The sequence below is a fragment of the Rutidosis leptorrhynchoides genome, chromosome 4 (assembly GCF_046630445.1).
Source record: "Rutidosis leptorrhynchoides isolate AG116_Rl617_1_P2 chromosome 4, CSIRO_AGI_Rlap_v1, whole genome shotgun sequence".
NCBI lineage: Eukaryota > Viridiplantae > Streptophyta > Magnoliopsida > Asterales > Asteraceae > Rutidosis > Rutidosis leptorrhynchoides.
The window spans coordinates 245,304,378-245,324,687 of NC_092336.1; the positions used below are offsets into that span (position 1 = coordinate 245,304,378).

The window sequence follows — 20,310 nt, forward strand, 5'->3', positions numbered from 1 at the left end:
TCTAATATTTTTGGGATGAGAATACATGCATGTTTTATAAATGATTTACAAAATAGACATAAGTACGTGAAACTACATTCTATGGTTGAATTATCGAAATCGAATATGCCCCTTTTTATTAAGTCTGGTAATTTAAGAATTAGGGAACAAACACCCTAATTGACGCGAATACTAAAGATAGATCTATTGAGCCTAACAAACCCCATCTAAAGTACCGGATGCTTTAGTACTTCAAAATTTATATCATATCCGAAGGGTGTCCCGGAATGATGGGGATATTCTTATATATGCATCTTGTTAATGTCGGTTACCAGGTGTTCACCATATGAATGATTTTTATCTCTATGTATGGGATGTGTATTGAAATATGAAATCTTGTGGTCTATTGTTACGATTTGATATATATAGGTTAAACCTATAACTCACCAACATTTTTGTTGACGTTTAAAGAATGTTTATTCTCAGGTGAATACTAAGAGCTTCCGTTGTTGCATACTAAAATAAGGACAAGATTTGGAGTCCATGATTGTATGATATTGTGTAAAAACTGCATTCAAGAAACATATGTCGATGTAATATATTTCTATTGTAAACCATTATGTAATGGTCGTGTGTAAACAGTATATTTTAGATTATCATTATTTGATAATCTACGTAATGTTTTTAAAACCTTTATTGATAAAATAAAGGTTATGGTTGTTTTAAAAATGAATGCAGTCTTTGAAAAACGTCTCATATAGAGGTCAAAACCTCGCAACGAAATCAATTAATATGGAACGTTTATAATCAATATGAACGGGACATTTCAGTTGGTATCCGAGCGTTGGTCTTAGAGAACTAGAAAATTTGCATTAGTGTGTCTTATCGAGTTTGTTAGGATGCATTAGTGAGTCTGGACTTCGACCGTGTTTTTCTTTAAAAATGATTGCTTAACATTTTTGTTGGAAACTTTATATTATTAACATGTAAATATTATGTGATATATTAATCTCTTAACATGTTTGATATTGTGTGATAGATGTCTACCTCTGACTCAAATCCCATTGACTCACCTAATAATAACGAAGAGTCGAATATATATTGGCAAGATTCACAAGTTCTCGAAGAACCGAAAGAAGAGGAAACGGAACCGGAAGAAGAGGAAACGGAAGAAGAAGAGGTTTCGGAGGGGGGAATAGTAGGAACCACAGAAAACCGGTCAAATAAAAGAAAATCCTCAACCAATGGACCAAAGTTAATAATGGTCAATGGTGTTTCCGCTAAGGAAGCAAAATATTGGGAAAATTACCAATTTTCTGATGAATCGGATCCTAATGAGGATTCCGATGATGTTATAGAAATTACCCCGACCCAATTTAATGAGGCAAAAGAAAATAATAAGGGAAAAGGCATCAAAATAGAGAAATCTGATTCCGACCCCGATGAACTTTATATGTACCGTCAACACCCGTATTTTCAATATCGTGACAATAACCTAGGAACCTCTAAACCACCAGGTTTTTCTAAACCAATGTGGAAAACGATGACTCATATTAGAGGAACATCATATATCCCTAGAAGATTAGGAAAAAGAACCAAGTCCGAAGAAGAAGAAACCAGTGATTCAGATTAGAGGGGTGTGAGCATGTTGTGTAATAAATGTATTGTAATGTGCTTGTACTTTTATGTTCTATGTAAAAATTGCTTGTATTGTTTGTTATTACGAATCTAATCCTTGTCTATTTTACAGTAAAAAAACAAAATGGACGTTAAGGGTAGACAACCGAATATTTTAGAAGACCTACCAGAGGATATGATTGAGGAAATATTGTCCAGAGTCGGTCAGAATTCATCAGCACATTTAGTTATGGCGAAATTAACTTGTCAAACATTTGAAAGCCTTTCTAGAAATGCCTTAGTTTATAAAAGGCTTTCCTTTGATAGGTGGGGTATATTACATTGGGGAGACTTTAAGTTACGTGGTGTTTTCTTTAAAGCGTTAAATGCGGGGAACCCAAATGCAATTTTACGCTACGGGTTAAGAACCTATTTTGACTCAACATATCCCAACATAGGATTTCATGAATTAGAAAGAGCTTCTAACATGCAACATAAAGAAGCATGTTATGCTTACGGGTTAGTGATGTTCGCTTCTTACCAAAGTGAGAAAAAGAATATCGGATTGCAGCTTTTAAATAAAACTTTCCCACAAGTGACGGATTCAGTAGTTGGGGTGAGAAACAAGGTTTTTAGATTATTACGAAGCTGTTGGACATTACGAAACCCTCGTTCTTTTAACGACATTACAACAAGCTGCCTAGCTAATGGTCATAACGGTTATTTTCCACAAGACCAAGGATGGGAAGTCGTCTTAGTAAAACCAAAATGCATGACTTGTTTCTGGACTTATGAATTACGTGTCTTTATTTCCTTTGCTGAACAACTTGCGTATTAACTAGATTTATCTTCAAAACTGTCCTGTATCATAGTGTACTATATTTCATGTTATATGTAATATAGCGAAGTTGTAAGTTTGAAGAATATTTGTATGTGATATATTATTATAATCAGTTTTTCATATGGAATTGTAGTAGTTGAATTGTATATTAGCTACTAAGTATGAACTTAACGGGTAGGTAGTACCCGAATTTAAACTTATAAAATGCTAATATGAAGAAAAAGCTTTTATAAATGAGTTCATATTATGCTACGAGATACTATTGACTACTCTTAATATTCTGTATGATTAACTTATTTCATTTGACTATTTTGAAGGAAATGGCACCGACTACTTGACACACCTTGAATATGAGCGAAGAGGAATTTCGTGCCTTTCTTGCTTCAAACATAGCCGCAGTACAGGCCGCGCTACATACCAACAATAACTCTGAATCTAGCAATATAGCTAACGGCGCAAGAAATCGTGTAGGATGCTCCTACAAGGAATTCACTGCCTGCAAACCTTCAGAATTTGATGGGACCGAAGGACCAATCGGATTGAAACGGTGGACCGAGAAAGTTGAATCGGTGTTTGCCATAAGTAAGTGTGCTGAAGGAGACAAAGTGAAGTACGCTACGCATACCTTCACAGGTATTGCGTTAACATGGTGGAATACCTATCTAGAGCAAGTGGGACAAGATGCTGCTTACGCGCTACCGTGGTCAGCATTCAAGCACTTGATGAACAAAAAGTACCATCCCAGAACCGAGGTCAATAAGCTCAAGTCAGAACTTAGAGGGTTACGAACACAGGGATTCGATATTACTTCGTACGAAAGACGATTCACAGAATTGTGCCTATTGTGTCCGAGAGCGTTCGAAGATGAGGAAGAGAAGATCGACACGTTTGTGAAAGGGTTACCGGAGAGAATCCAAGAAGATATAAGTTCACACGAGTCTGCCTTCATACAAAAGGCATGTAGAATGGCTCACAAACTAGTGAACCAAATTGAGGGAAGAATTAAAGAACACACGGCCGAAGAGGCCAACGTGAAGTTAGTCAAAAGAAAGTGGGAGGAAAACGGTGATAAGAGTCACCAAAACAACAACAACTATCCCAACAATCGCAACATCAATCGCAACCACAACAAACGACACAACAACAACAACAACAACTACAACAATCATCCCAACAACAATAACAACCGCAACAACAACAACAATAGGAAGCAGCTATGCCAAAGGTGTGAAAAGTGTCACTCGGGGTTCTGCACCAAATTTTGCAACAAGTGTAAAAGAAATGGTCATAGTGCGGCGAAGTGTGAGGTCTACGGACCAGGGGTTAACAGAACGAAAGGAACAAATGGTGTCAGAACGAGTAATGGCAGAGCAAGTAGTGTCGGAGCAAGTTATGCCAATGTAGTTTGTTATAAATGTGGAAAACCGGGCCGCATTATTAGAAATTTCCCGAACCAGGAGAACATGAATGGACAAGGCCGCGGAAGAGTTTTCAATATTAATGCGGTAGAGGCACAGGAAGACCCGGAGCTTGTTACGGGTACGTTTCTTATTGACAATAAATCTGCTTACGTTTTATTTGATTCGGGTGCGGATAGAAGCTATATGAGTAGAGATTTTTGTGCTAAATTAAGTTGTCCATTGACGTTGTTGGATAGTAAATTGTTACTCGAATTAGCAAAGGGTAAATTAATTTCAGCAGATTATATATGCCGGAATCGAGAAATTAAACTGGGTAGCGAAATATTTAAGATTGATTTGATACCAGTAATGTTAGGAAGTTTTGATGTAATAGTTGAAAATCGATTTACGTTCTGAATATCATCAAATGTGAGTAAAGGAGGATGATATTCCAAAAACTGCTTTTAGGACGCGTTATGGTCATTACGAGTTTATGGTTATGCCGTTTGAATTGACTAACGCACCAGCTGTGTTCATGGACCTTATGAACCGAGTGTGTGGGTCATATCTTGACAAGTTTGTCATTATTTTCATCGATGACATACTTATTTACTCAAAGAATGATCAAGAGCACGAAGAACATTTGAGAAAAGTGCTAGAAGTATTGAGGAAAGAAAAACTGTACGCTAAGTTTTCAAAGTGTGCATTTTGGTTGGAAGAAGTTCAATTCCTCGGTCACATAGTGAATAAAGAAGGTATCCAGGTGGACCCGGCAAAGATCGAAACCGTTGAAAAGTGGGAAATCCCAAAAACTCCAAAGCATATACGTCAATTTTTAGGATTGGCTGGTTACTACAGAAGATTCATCCAAGATTTCTCCAAAATAGAAAAACCCTTGACTGCATTAACGCATAAAGGGAAGAAATTTGAATGGAAGGATGAACAAGAGAAGGCGTTGCAGTTATTGAAGAAAAAGCTAACTACGGCACCTATATTGTCATTGCCTGAAGGGAATGATGATTTTGTGATTTATTGTGACGCATCAAAGCAAGGTCTCGGTTGTGTATTAATGCAACGAACGAAGGTGATTGCTTATGCGTCTAGACAATTGAAGATTCACGAGCAAAATTATACAACTCACGATTTGGAATTGGGTGCTGTTGTTTTTGCATTAAAGACTTGGAGGAATTATTTATATGGGGTCAAAATTATTATATATACCGACCACAAAAGTCTCCAACATATATTTAATCAGAAGCAACTGAATATGAGACAACGCAGGTGGATTGAACTGTTGAATGATTACGATTTTGAGATTCGATACCACCCGGGGAAGGTGAATGTGGTAGCCGACGCTTTGAGTAGAAAGGACAGAGAACCTATACGGGTAAAAGCTATGAATATAATTATTGGTACTAACCTTACTACTCAAATAAAGGAGGCGCAACAGGGGGTTGTAAAAGAAGGAAAGTTGAAGAATGAGATACCCAAAGGATCAGAGAAACATCTTAATATTCGGGAAGACGGAACCCGATATAGGGCTGCTAGAATTTGGGTACCAAGGTTTGGAGATGTGAGAGAAATGGTACTTAAAGAAGCACATAAAACCAGATATTCAATACATCCCGGAGCGGAGAAGATGTATAAAGATCTCAAGAAACACTTTTGGTGGCCGGGTATGAAAGCCGATATCGCTAAATATGTAGGAGAATGTTTGACGTATTCTAAGGAGAATATTTCTAAATTGCTAAATATGTAGGAGAATATTTCTAGATCACAACTCATGTAAACATCATAGACACTCTATATGCAGTAATGTTGGAGTTAGCTATACAGGGTTGAGGTTGATTCCAAAAATATACATACTTTGAGTTATGATCTAGCCTGAGAGCTGCTAAGAGCTGATCATTGGAGTGTATATACTAATAGTACATACATCTAAAAGCTGTGTATTGTACGAGTACGAATACGGGTGCATACGAGTAGAATTGTTGATGAAACTGAACGAGGATGTAATTGTAAGCATTTTTGTTAAGTAGAAGTACTTTGATATGTGTCTTGAAGTCTTTCAAAAGTGTAAGAATACATATCAAAACACAACATGTATATACATTCTAATGGAGTCGTTAAGTCTTCGTTAGTCGTTACATGTAAGTGTTGTTTTGAAACCTTTAAGTTAACGATCTCAATTAATGTTGTTAACCCAATGTTTATTATATCAAATGAGATGTTAAATTATTATATTATCATGATATTATGATGTATGAATATCTCTTAATATGATATATACATTAAAATATCGTTACAACAATAATCGTTACATATAAGTCTCGTTTCGTAATTCTTGGGTTAGTAGTCTTGTTTTTACATATGTAGTTCATTGTTAACACACTTAATGATATATTTAAATATTATTTTATCATGTTAAATATAGTGTATCAATATCTTAATATGATACATATGTATTTAGTAGACGTTATCATAACGATAATCGTTATATATATCATTTCGAGTTTCTTAACTTAGTAATCTCATTTCTTATGTATATCACACATTGTTAATATACTTAGTGCGATACTTACTCATCATAATCTTATGTAAACCATATATATATGTCTATATATACCACAACATGTAGTTTTTACAATTTTGTAACGTTCGTGAATCGCCGGTCAACATGGGTGATCAATTGTCTATATGAAACTTATTTCATTTAATCAAGTCTTAACAAGTTTGATTGCTTAACACGTTGGAAACATTTAGTCATGTAAATATCAATCTCAATATATATATATATATATATATATATATATATATATATATATATATATATATATATATATATATATATATATATATATAAACATGGAAAAGTTCGGGTCACTACACTAATGTTATTAGCTTGTGAAATCTTTTTATACCTGATTCTTTTCAGCATTACAATAAGCTAATAGCCTCTATCACTTCTATAACGCAATCTGAATTTAAGAAAACACTTGAAGTCCAAAACAATATTTATCAGTAAAACAAAATATGTATTCATCAATCAAAACTTACTAAAATCATGAAATAGTCACGAAACAATTACAAAATGGTTGAAATTTGTACGTAATTTTGTTTATTTGATATTAATGGTTGTACTCAAAACCTATTGATCTATCCATGTAAACTCTAAACATTATATATATATATATATATATATATATATATATATATATATATATATATATATATATATATATATATATATATATATATATATATATATATATATATATAGCCTCACATTATATTCTGTCAACACGCTGCCTGCATAGACCAACAATTTAAGCCACACAATAATGTTTTGATTTTATTAATAATTTTTATAATAATCACGAAAAAGTGTGTTACAGTTGCGAATCAAGATCTTTGTAACACCATCAATATCTTATAATGAATCTCATTTCATTCCAACAACATTAGTACACCATCTATATTAGATTTGTCAGTGTTCTATGTTCTAGTCTTTATAATATATTAACTAAAGGAGTTAAAAATAATACTACAACTATAACAGCTCAACTGGTGCTTGGCCTAGAGTAACCCACATGAACCTCATTGGAGGAAAATCAGATCATCCCCTTGTAGCATTCGCATCCAAGCCAATATAGACCCAAGTTTAAGCATTTATCTTGGGGTACGCCAAGTATAATTAAAGCCCACATTAACGATAAATGATCTAAATAAAATCATGTATCAATAAGCAGATAATTACATCCTCTCTAAAAGATCATATGGGTCTAAAATAGTCATTATGTATCAAAGCAGATCATACCTCTCACAGTAAAACTAATTTTCTTTTTGAAGTGAATAACCAGTTAAAATAGTTGCAAGAATAACGATTAAACTACATTTAGATACCTAACCAACCCTGAATCTATACCTATCTTACTACTTCAAACACACTTTAACTACTTCAAAGCTATTGTCAGCTCAATAGTTGCTACAGAAAGAATAGCAGGTCCTACAACTAATTCATCAAGACCATCAGTTAACTAACTTCATTCATGAAAGAGCAACATTCTATAAATTCAAAAAAAATGGACAATGCAAACTTGAATAAATAACCATGCAAAATTAACAAAACAAATGAAATTACAAATTTTATTTAAAATCTGGTGAAATTGATCACAAAACCTCTAATCTCAATTAACGTAAATGAAAGTATCAAGAAAACTTTGTCATTTGTTAACTTAAAGAACAACCACTATACATTTTTTGAAGCCAAGTATTAAATGTTCGGATGTTAAATCACAAGATCAAAACCTTGATTTTGTCTAATTTCACATCTTACAAAGCGTATCAAAAGCATATGTATTGGGGCACCAGAAGAAACCACAACATGTCCAAAATATTTTAGTTAATTTGCATTAATTCAATAAATCAGAATTTAAAAACTTACGTTGTCAAGTCCAAGAGGACCAAGTGATGTATTCACGTATTTGAGATTGATTGAGATAGCGTAACTGTAAGTTGTCTTCAAATATTCAATTGATAACTTTGATTGAAGACATCGATAGAAGAGATTGGTTATATTAAGTAATCGATTGAATGTATTAAGCAATCGATTGAACAAATCGATTAAAAAATCAATTACTTAACCGACTGGGAAATGACAATCATTGAAAAATCAATTGAGAAAATACATGTATTATATCTCTAACGATGTTTTTAGGAAAATCGATCAAGAACTGAGAAAAACAATCGCTTATGAATTAGGGTTCTTGAAGTAGCGGCAATCCTTTTAGCATATGTCTCGCGATGGAAGGGAAATTTTAAGGGATTTTAAAAGTGAGATTGGTTTAGGAGGGACTCTGAAAAAAATTAGATAAAATTTAGCCGCTGGATCACTAAATTTTTGAATTTTATAAGCATTAGTTTTTTTTTTTTTTTTTTTTTTTTTTTTTTAAGCTAATCCAATTAAAAGATAATGTTTTTCTTTAAGTTATTATAAAATATAAAAGATAATCCATTTTCATTTTGACTATTTAAATAATTTCGTTACCAAATATTAATAAAAAATTAGTATCTCTACTTTTAAGTTGAAACTTCGTTAATTAATGATACTCCCACTTTTTATTAAAACTGATGAAAGAATACCATTTTTCATTAACATTGAGTAAAAAAGGTAAAAAAACTAAAACTTTCCACTTCTTCGATTTGATTTTTTAGATCATCTTTGGTCTCCGAAATTTGCTAGCAGCTTCTTGTATAACAATATATATAATACAATAAAGTTTTTCTTCCGTAAAAAGCCAATATATGAAACACGTCTACATTATATTTTTCGAGACATTTGTATAACATTCCTTGACATGTCTAAATAGCAAATTTTTTGATTATGTCAAAAAATATAAGAAATATGTCTACATAACAGGTCCCAAATACACACACTTTGGTATATTGATAGCTTCTTTTGCTAAAAGATACGAGTCAACACGACTACGTAACATAATTTAGCATGTCAACCTCATACACATATTTTTTCCCGCAAAAATATTATCATTTTCTCTTTATATTTAATATTGATTAAGAGTATTTCTTTAGTGTCACTTAATAATAATGACTAGAGTATACATACGAATTTTTAAAATTAATAATTTTTTAATAATTATTTGTTAATTATAATTAGTGATTAATATAGTGGTGGATGACAGTGGTCGGTGACAGTGACGGTGCTGGTGGATGTTGGTGGTGAGTGGTGGTGGTGGATGTTAGTTATGGGTGCTGTTGGTGGATGTTGGTGGTGGTTGGTGGTGGTAGTGGTGGTGAGTGGTGGTGAGTGGTGATGGTGGTGATGGCGGTAGTGGCAATGAGCACCACCGAACCAACAAACCACCATTGGACCACCAAACCATCAACGAACCACCAAACCACCACCAGATCACCAAATCACCATCGAACCACCAGACCACCGAACCATCATCGAACCACAAAGCCACCATGGAAACACCATACCACGACTGGAACACCAATTAACCACCGAACTATCTTCGGACCAATGAACCACCACCGAGCTACCGAACCACCACCGGACCACCAGACCATCACCGACCACCGAAATATATACAACTAAAATATACAATTAGATCAAATATAATATTATATACAAAGTATTTAATATATCACCTTCCATATTAACAAACGAATATTACAGTTATATTAATAATTTTTTTTAATATAATTATATTAAATATAAATGATAAAGTTTTCTCTTATTATATTTAAATAACATGATATAAATATATTATCTTATGGATTAAAAAGTATTAATTATTAATACAATTATATTAACTGAATAGTTATATTAATTGAGTCAACAACAAACGCCGATATATTGGCGACTTGACTGTTACTCGGAGCCTAAATTGAACTTCAGCCATGTTTAAAACCCATGAAAATCTGATTCTACTATTTTCATGGCGTCTCACATTTTTTTTCCCTTTTTTTAACTAACTTATAGGTCGGAGGCCCATTTGGAAGCAATCTCTCTATTCATAGAACATTGAGATGGATAATTTTCTTTACTTTTGGAGTGCTACACTTTGGGTGGAGAAATGACTTCTTTCTATTCTAGGTTATGGGAGGGATTGTCTACATATTACCTCCTCCATACCCCACTTTTGTGAGATTGGTTTTGTTGTTGTTGTATTATTATATTAAGTGTAGACAAAATTTCATTCCTCGTCCCTGAACTTTACATCAAATTTGAATCAATAAAATGACAACCAATATTATCTCTTATTATTGGATGTGGATTGTTTAATATGCATTTTAGGTGTTTGATAAAATGTTCAGCTGACGAATTTTTTAGTCAGAATCTGTGGTTCCACAGGTAATTAAACTAAATAACTTTAGTATTTACGTTCACTTAATACCTAAAACATATCATTAAACTGTTTCGTTTAAACAAACCTGTAATTTCACGGGTCATTTCAATAGTAATATAATATAATATATATGTATGTAAATTAAGAAATATATGATAAATTTTCTTATTACTCGGTATTTCCTACTTAAATTGGCGGGATAGTTACCTCCACTTTTTAGTTTTTACTGATCCTTTTGCCAGCTCCGTTTTTAATTATATGACTCTTTCTAATTCCCACTTCTGACCCCGTTCTCTGTATTTTAGTTGGATTTCTTTTACACAATAAATTTTACTTACAAATCTCAAAGTCCACTCTCGCTGTCACGCACGAATGTTTACTCCAAATTAAGGTTTGTTTCTGCACCATAAACATATTTTTATGATTCTTGTAGTTGATTGCAGATTTGGGTAAGGTTTTAAATTTATAAGATTAGGGTTTTTTTAGTTTTTGATTAACCTTAAACATTTAATTGATACTCCTTATAATATTAACTAATGAAGTCAAAGTACTATTCAAATGTGAATCTTGTTTGATTATGCAATTAGCTGATTAATTGGGTAGATCTTTTGATTTCATTCAATTATATAACTATTTTTTTTACCACTATCCAGCAAACGATAGTGCGTTTCAAGCATAATCTTCGTATAATAATCGTGTTAGGGTGCCTTGCGACCGTATATTCAGTTGTATAAATAAAGGTATAAAAACCAAAAAAAAAATTTATTTTTAATCAATATAAGTTTAGGTTGTGAAGGAAAATTTTATATGAAAACAGTTCTATATTGAGCTTTTTACTTAGTCTGCTGCAGGTATATTTCTTTATATGTATGTATGTTTATATCATTATATTGCATATGTATGTATATATATGTTTATATCATTATATTGCATACAAGATGTTTTTCAAGCATAATATGAATCTGATTTGCTTTATTTTTTCTAGACTAAATTTATGGTCAATTGGTGTTATTACTTATATTAATAAGGTGTATATGAGGTACAGTGGTATCATGGAGCTTGCTTCAACCTACGGAATCAGAAACTTTATTTGTGAGGCAGCATACAGGAGATAACGGCTACTATCGGACCAACTACAGTCAGGTTCGGGTGCAACATAGTGTTCGGACAATTAAATATTGTTGATATTCTTGCGATTGATTGTTCACGTAAGTATAACTTTTGCGTTTTTTTTTTTTTTTTTTTTTTTATGATCTTTAATAGTCTTTGTGTTTATGTTGCTTTGTACGGATTTAGTGTATCTGTTTATTGTCCCTTGAGTTTAGACTTTTCTGATGTGGCATTGGTGCTGGTACATTGTTGTAATATGTTTTGTGTGGTTTTAGTGATTGATTATTTTAATTGGTAATTTGTATTGTAAAATGCCAATATGGAAGATGATGGATGACCCGAGGTGTTGATGCTGCCAATAATAAGCCCTCCGCCAACAACAGACATGTTGTTGTGGTTGTTCCTGTCATTTGTGATCCAGTTAGTGGTTGTTCAGCCTTTAAGAATGTGGGAGCACATTACTGGATGGTTGTATATTTTTAATTTGTTTCTTATCTTCGTCATCGTTTATTCATTTTTATTGTTGTTTTTGACTGTTGTTTTTTCCCTATTTGCAGACCTGGTGAAATCTCGGTTAAATCCCATGGGAGAGATTCTGGATGATAGCAGGCATCCTTCACTACCATGTAACCTGCCTCTAATTCTTAACACCTCAGGTAATACGTTGGTACCTATTTTGTGAATCTTCATATGTTAATTGTGGTTGTAGGTAGCAGTGACTGTTGTTTCTTTGTTGTTTTTTTGTTGATATTATTGCTTCAGTGAATGTGTGCTTACCTACCTACTATTGTATAGATTTGGTTAAGGAGTATGTAACTGCTACAGTTTAATGCCAGCGTTTTTCTTTCTTATATAACAGTAGAACATGGATACCATATAACAAATGGAATCGGAACATCCACTTTCTAATTATTGCGCAGCGAAGCGCGCCTGACCTATTAACTTGTTCCAATTCATTTGCACAGAGAGTTAAATTGGTAAATGGGTCGAAATAGCCACAATTATTAAAGTCTACATGCTTTGTCATGGCATCTAATTTGTCCAGACACGGGTATGCAAAGTAGTTTTGCCATTCTGTACGTTTCTTCAATCAAATCCAAAAATTCTGCAGATTGATAGATCAATTGCTAAAGTGGTCATATGAAAACATATCCATTTCATACTAAATCAAATGCAGATTTTATTTTATTTATTAAGAAAATTCAGGTGATTACTTAATTGTAGCTCATCTCTACATTTAGGTAATACTCTCATTTCACTAAATGATTTATCATCTTTTTTGGTGTTCACAATATTAATGGCTTTTGGGCACACCAGGTGTGAACCTAGAAACAAATCGAGCTAAAGTTTTTCCACGTAGTAATAATTCATAAAGATCAGAAGTACCCAAGATGTTTTTGAACCGGGAAGCATTGTTCACAATCTTATTAACGGTTTGATGTTGTAATCGACACTTGACTTATGGCAAATGACTTTAACCCAACGTAAATAAATACATGATCTCTATATTTAAATAAGTCGCGTTGTGTTTTCACTTTTTGCAGATAGGATTGCTCTGGGAATCATCATATTCTTCATTGTTAATTGGCATTGGATTAAGTATTTCATCAGGAATCTTCATGAAAGGCGCCAAAGTCATGCAAGTGTTGAGTTATGCATCCCGGTATCCCTTGTTGTCCCTCCTTTTTCTGGTGGATGATTAAGACTTCACACCATTTATATTTTTTCTCCTTTGATTTTCAAATACTTTGTTATATTCACCAAAAATATAAATATAATTTTGTTCGTCTTTAGTTTGAAAGAATTGCTCAAGAACAATCGTGGAAAAGCAGCTTATGCATGGAAGCCTATCAATAATGATTTTTGTGTATCAGGTAACTTTTTTTCACATTAGAACATTAACTTCGTATCGATATTTTGACAACTATATATACATCTTTAGGTGTTGTGCTTATCTTTGTAATCATTCTTTTATGAAGAGGCTAAATTGTTGCGATATTATATTGAAGAAGCTAATTACACGATCATCAATGGGTAATGTCTCTTCATTTGTAGATCATGGTTGTGCACATATCATATATATTAACATTTATAAATACCACCTTATTACTCTTATGTTTCCTTAGGAAATGTTTCTCCACTAAAATAGACACTACAAGAAAAATGCTCTTATAGGACCCCCAATTTGGTCCTATAATGTCACTTTATAGGACCTTTGTGCTTGATAGGACCTACCAATGGAGGTTGTATCTAACGCAGTCGTATAAAGTATAGAAACTAAATAGTGTCCCAAAGGGTAATAAGATCATGAAACCAATGATCAGGTCCTATAATATAGTCCTTAAAATACGTATTAGGAGACATTTTTTTTAAATTGAGACATATACAAGGCGTCCCAAAAAGTAAAAATAAATGACATAAGTACCAATAAAAGTGTCCTAATAAAAATTTATAATTCGTTAGGACCAAAAATAAAAGTCCTATTGTAAAAAAATAGTACATTAGTACCAATAAACAGAGTCCTAATCTAACGATATACTAGTTTGGTACCAAGGGAAAAAGTCCTAATATGCGCAAATGTTACTTTATTACCACATAAAAGGTCCCAATATAATGATTTTTAAGGTTAGTACCACTAAAAAAAGTCCTAATATATATATATATATATATATATATATATATATATATATATATATATATATATATATATATGACTATCCGGAAAATTTTGACTTATTTTAAATCAAATTCGATAAATGATTTCATAATTCTGACACGATAAGCAAAGCCTGTTAAGTTGAATCTCAAAAATATTGAACTGTGTTCAAGTACTCAATTACCCTTTGACTATTTCCGATGATTCACGAACAACTGTTTGTAAATAGATTTGTATATATATAATAACTTAAAATACATAAATAAATTATTATATGATTTAGTTGTTAGAATTAATTGTGTAAAATAATATATGATATAATAAAACTTATTATTAAAACGTATTTATATAAATATATGTAACTTGAATATAATTGTTAAATGATAGATGTTAATTTATATTATTAATTAATATAAGAGAAATTACTATTATTATATGTATGCATTCATGTACAGACATCAATCATGAACCGACTTTTTCATTTTTGTTTTTGTTCCAATACACCCATATCATCATTATCTTATCATCACTTTTCTCAACAATTACTTCTACTAGTGTTTTCTTTTTGTTTACTGTGTAGAATTAAGAGCATCACCTCACAATCCATCGATTAACTTGATGGCTAAACTGTTTAAATGAATGAATTCATTGTATAATGTGTTGTTTATTTCTAATTCACACGTTACATATTGTAAGAATATATATATATATATATATATATATATATATATATATATATATATATATATATATATATATATATATATATATCTTTGTCACTAGACCCACACCACTACCTTTACTTTAAGTTTTTATGCTTATCTTGCAAACTATCGATCACAATTGCTAAACTGATACTACTATTTAACTGTTATTAATTAGTCTTATTTCTTTTTTTATTAGACCCACAAACAGTCACTTTCTCTAACTACTACCACTTTCTTTTTGGATTTCACCTACACGTTCTTAAATTCTATCAATTTAATATATATAAATTTCTATTAGATTAGATTTGTATCTATATGTAAGTTGAATAGGGATGGAAAAGAAAACAGATATATTACCCCATTGACTTATATACCTCTTCATCCCCACATACTTGTCTTCTATATTCTTTTGCTCGACAAATCCATAACCCATCACCTTTTACACGTTACCTACATAATATACTCTGTAATATATAAATTAAACAATGATGTCGGCACAATAAGTTCAAGAAAAATATCACGGGTTTGGTTATTTTTGTCTTACTACCTACACGTAAAACGAAAGAAATAAGTTGGGACTTATTGGTTATACATGTGGGATTTAAATGTTAACATAAATATATATATATATATATATATATATATATATATATATATATATATATATATATATATATATATATATATATATATATATATATATATATATCTGTTGTTTATGCCAATATGGGAGACACCAACACATATACTCCCTCCTTCTGTCAATCGTCACCCCAAACCATCATCCCCTAACTTTATCATTTTCATTGATCACCATGACTCATTCACACATATTAAACATTTGAACCGGTACACTATCTTTTGTTATTTGTTTGACCCAAGGTCATCACCACCAACGAAACCCAAATCACCCTTACGTCATCCACCACCTTAATCACCACCACCTTAAACCCTACCACCGTTACCACCTCCAACAACCACCATAATCATTCAAATACAACACACCTTCATATATCTATATATTACTTCGTAGTATTGTTATTATTATCATAATAATATACTACAACAAGTAAACGGGTGTTTTAATTGGGGTTTCAAACCATTTTTATTGAGTATTGTTCGTGAATCCAAGACCAACCATACAATCATCCACTATCATTACGTCTACACATTTTACCTACAATATTGAATCTCAATATTGAATAGTGAGTTTCATTACTCCCTTTTTAATTGCTTTTGCAATATATTTTTGGGCTGAGAATACATGCAATTTATTTTAAACGCAATGGATACAAGTACATACTTAATTCTACACTGAGTTTAAACCGAAAATCCCTTAGCTTTGGTAACTAGTAGCTGCCAGTACATAGGATATGGACTGGTGGGCGCAAATAACAGTATATGGATCCATAGGGCTTGACATCCCCGTCCGAGCTAGAGCGCTAGCCTTTTAACGGACGTGTGTTATTTGAGTTTAGGACACGTTGGTTTGCGTGTATTAAAACGAATGGGGTATTTATCATTATAACGTTAAAGCTTAGTTACCAGGGTGCTCTGTTACGTAGAATCTATTGACAAACTTTTGATAAATGTTTCTGGATGAAACAACTGAAATCTTGTGATCCACTTTTATATATAGATTATGCGAAACACTAAAACTATGAACTCACCAACCTTTGTGTTGACACTTGTTAGCATGTTTATTCTCAGGTTTCCTAGAAGTCTTCCGCTGTTTGCTTAGATGTTAGACAAGCTATGTGCATGGAGTCTTACATGACATATTTTTTCAAGGAGACGTTGCATTCACCAAATCATCACCATGTATCTTATTTTGACTGCATTGTCAACGGAAATACTATTGTAAACTATTATTTATGGTGATTGTCTATATGTAGAAATCATCAGATGTCGAAAACCTTTGATTTAAATATTCATTTATGGTGTGCCTTTTCAAAAGAATGCAATGTTTACAAAATGTATCATATAGAGGTCAAATACCTCGCAATGAAATCAATGAATGACGTGTTCGTCCATATGGATTTGGACAGGTCATCACATGTGGTATCAGAGCAGTGGTCTTAGCGAACCAGGTCTTGCATTAGTGTGTCTAACTGATAGTTGATAAGATGCATTAGTAAGTCTGGACTTCGACCTTAGCTGCATGTCAAAAGTTTTGCTTATCATTTCTTGTCGGGAATTACCTGCCTATCGTTCTTAAGTCTAGACGCGTTTTCTTGCATTTATTGCATAAATAGTGTATAGACGAATTCCTATCTTAGCATATCTGTTACTGTAAACTTTGCCTGACAGCTTTCGAAAGTTCCTCCGTAATTTGCGGGATCCCTTGTACTATATATGGGTATTCTATGTAATTAGAATATCATTCGATATCCAAAAATCATTTCATATAAAAAATTCTTTATCTAACCGTGTAAGATAAATCCCGTATCTAGTTCAAATTCCTTGAACTCTGACAGCTATTCCGATATGGATATTCACCTGAATTCCGAAGACAGTGTAACCGGAATGGATCAACCAATTAGCCATCATCTATTCTTGATGAATTGGGGATGGGTTCGTAGTCTACTTAATCATTGGAGACAAGAAGAAGGCGATCCCTTCCATACACCAAATTTCCCTCTTGGCGAAGAACCCGAAGCACTTACCGGCGAACCAGTCCGAAACACCATTTTCACCCTCATTTCTAGGATATCTCGCAACGATTATATAATATCTACTATTCTGAATCTTATTCATCCCCTTGTCCGAACCGCCAATCATCCCGGTATAATAGAAGAAGTCAACGAGCTTCGCGCTCGAGTAGTGACTTTGGAGAACATGATGCGCAACTTGCAGGCATCACATGCACCACCAGCATCAGCGGCAACAGTACCACTGACAACAACACCAACAGTACCATTACCACCACCAACAACATCCACATCCCATGCTTCAACATCACAAACTATCCCACGAGCATCAACGTGATATGCACCAAGGAGCACCAACAACAATAACCGATGAAGTATTAATTCGTAACTTCATTGGAGAAACATTCTACGGTGATTATGTAATCTCTAAAATCTTAGAGATTATTTATCCCAGTTCTAATCGTAAATCAGATGAGTAGAGATGGTAGAGGGGAGAATAGAAATCCTGACAGGAATAGTGCGTGATTTACAAGCTAGACTTGTTATACGAGCATCACCAGAAGTACCACCAGCATCACCATCAGTATCACCAACACCAGCAACACCTGTATCACTACAAGCTCCACCAGCTCCATAACCACGGACGATATCGACACCACAATCACCAATGGGTATATTAAGATAACGAGTTATGGAGTATTAACTCACTATTTCCAAAGAATTTATATATTATATAGATTTTGGAAATCATAATATATCTTTTCGTACTAAGCTATTACGCGCGAATTTTAAGGGGTAGATACTACTTGGTTAATTCATATTACTAATATGCTATGATGTACATCCTTCGTTAATGACTTAACCATCGTTAACTACAATCTCTGTTTCTAACTCAATGAATTCCATTTCATAATAAACTAAGTATATTATTCAATTATATGGTTGATTTTATACTTTCATCTTCGATGTATTCGAAACTTTCTAGAAAACATTATTCGTACCTTGCGAAGTTAGCAAGAGTTCCATGAGTACCAACATGATTCACTGAGAAAATATCAATAAAACTGAGTATTGATTACATTAGTGAAATACTCCGTAAAGATTATTAAATCTTTAATGTTTTAGAGATTATTCATTTCTAATTCAAGTCAAAAATCAAATGAGCTTAATATGATATTAACTCATCAAATCTGTATTACATCTGAAGAAAATATACATACATATATTTTCATAAAGACGGTAATAAAAATTCTTTTGTACAAAATATTACTTGTGAAATCTTTAACGGGTAGGTAATTCCCGGGAAATATATAAGTTCACAATTAATATGTTATACTGTACATTCTTCAACTTTGATTCAAAAATTATTAACTATGCTCACAGCGATATACAATCGTTTCCATACAAATTCAATTACATATTCTGATATTGACGGATCAGAATCCAAGCCATAACTCTGAACCGGTGACATCATTCTTAGATCTCTACATCTTTCAAAGCTATACTTTGACTTCAAAACTATGCAAGATCCTTTAAAATTGTTTTTACCAAAAATAACCTTGCAATTCCTTTTCAAAGTATCAAGTATTATCAACCATTCAACCAGTCAACGACGACCTTTCAGACTTGTAATTTTGGCATATACGTTTTCGTTACTGGGGAACCTTTCATGTTTCACCACATTAGCAGTAAATTTACCAACAACTTCATTGATCTTTGACCTTCCAAAAAAATCCTTATACTCATTGAAACCGTATCATGTACTCATCCACATCTTGTAACGGCAATTGCCATACCAACTATCGGGAATTAGCAATCAGTATTTTGAAATCTTGTAGTACGTCTACGCCAACAGTTATATGTGTACATATAACGTCTACCTCCTGGACTTACATACTTCGAATGTGAAGTTTCCGAAAAACACCCCAAACTACGAAATTAGTTCTCCGAATTTTGAAAAAATGTTGATGAAGCAGCAAAAACTGTAAACGACCTTAACAGTCAAAAGTTTGATGATAAATAATAGTATGGTGGTAAAGCTGAGAAAAAGAGAAAGTTTGGAACTGGAAAACGGATTGAGCAAAGTATGAAAGAGGCTGTGGATAAATTACAAGGACGAAACCTGTCTTCAAAGAATCCAAATGATTCAGTATCTGCTGAAGCCATTAACGAATACCTTGCTTCCGAATCTAAACCCTTGCGGACAATATTCTTCATCATCCTCTGATATTAGAAATTCTAAGATATCATCGTATCTTTCATTATAAATATCCTCCGTATTTCTGGAGATAATTTCATAATCATTCTTATCGAAAATCAATTTTCTCTTTACGATATCTGTGTTACCCCATAAAAGAAACTATTTTAGTTTCTAAATTCTGAAACTTTCAAGTTTAAAATATAAATGTTTTGAAGTAATGTTGAGAATTGAAGCATGAGTTAATATAATATAATGACACTTGATCAACATGATTATA

The 20,310-nt window shown here is 32.7% G+C and overlaps 1 protein-coding gene across 6 annotated transcripts; it reads left to right on the forward strand.

The window, feature by feature from the left end:
- Nucleotides 1-10,969: 10,969 nt before the first annotated feature.
- LOC139843586 (uncharacterized) lies at nucleotides 10,970-13,884 on the forward strand. Of its 6 annotated transcripts, none has more exons than XR_011757632.1 (6): nucleotides 10,970-11,100; nucleotides 11,755-11,917; nucleotides 12,377-12,445; nucleotides 12,679-12,870; nucleotides 13,364-13,482; nucleotides 13,614-13,845. XR_011757632.1 is itself a non-coding variant. In XM_071833699.1 (6 exons), exons 3-6 carry the CDS (start codon nucleotides 12,419-12,421, stop codon nucleotides 13,794-13,796), a joined length of 261 nt encoding a protein of 86 aa, XP_071689800.1. In that variant the 5' UTR covers nucleotides 10,970-11,100; nucleotides 11,755-11,917; nucleotides 12,377-12,418; the 3' UTR covers nucleotides 13,797-13,884. The 6 variants fall into 6 exon arrangements, 5 of the variants coding, with proteins under 5 accessions (XP_071689800.1, XP_071689801.1, XP_071689797.1 ...); XM_071833699.1 differs by lacking the exon at nucleotides 12,679-12,870 and having other exon boundaries at nucleotides 13,614-13,693; nucleotides 13,762-13,884; XM_071833700.1 differs by lacking the exon at nucleotides 12,679-12,870 and having other exon boundaries at nucleotides 12,377-12,475.
- Nucleotides 13,885-20,310: the final 6,426 nt, after the last annotated feature.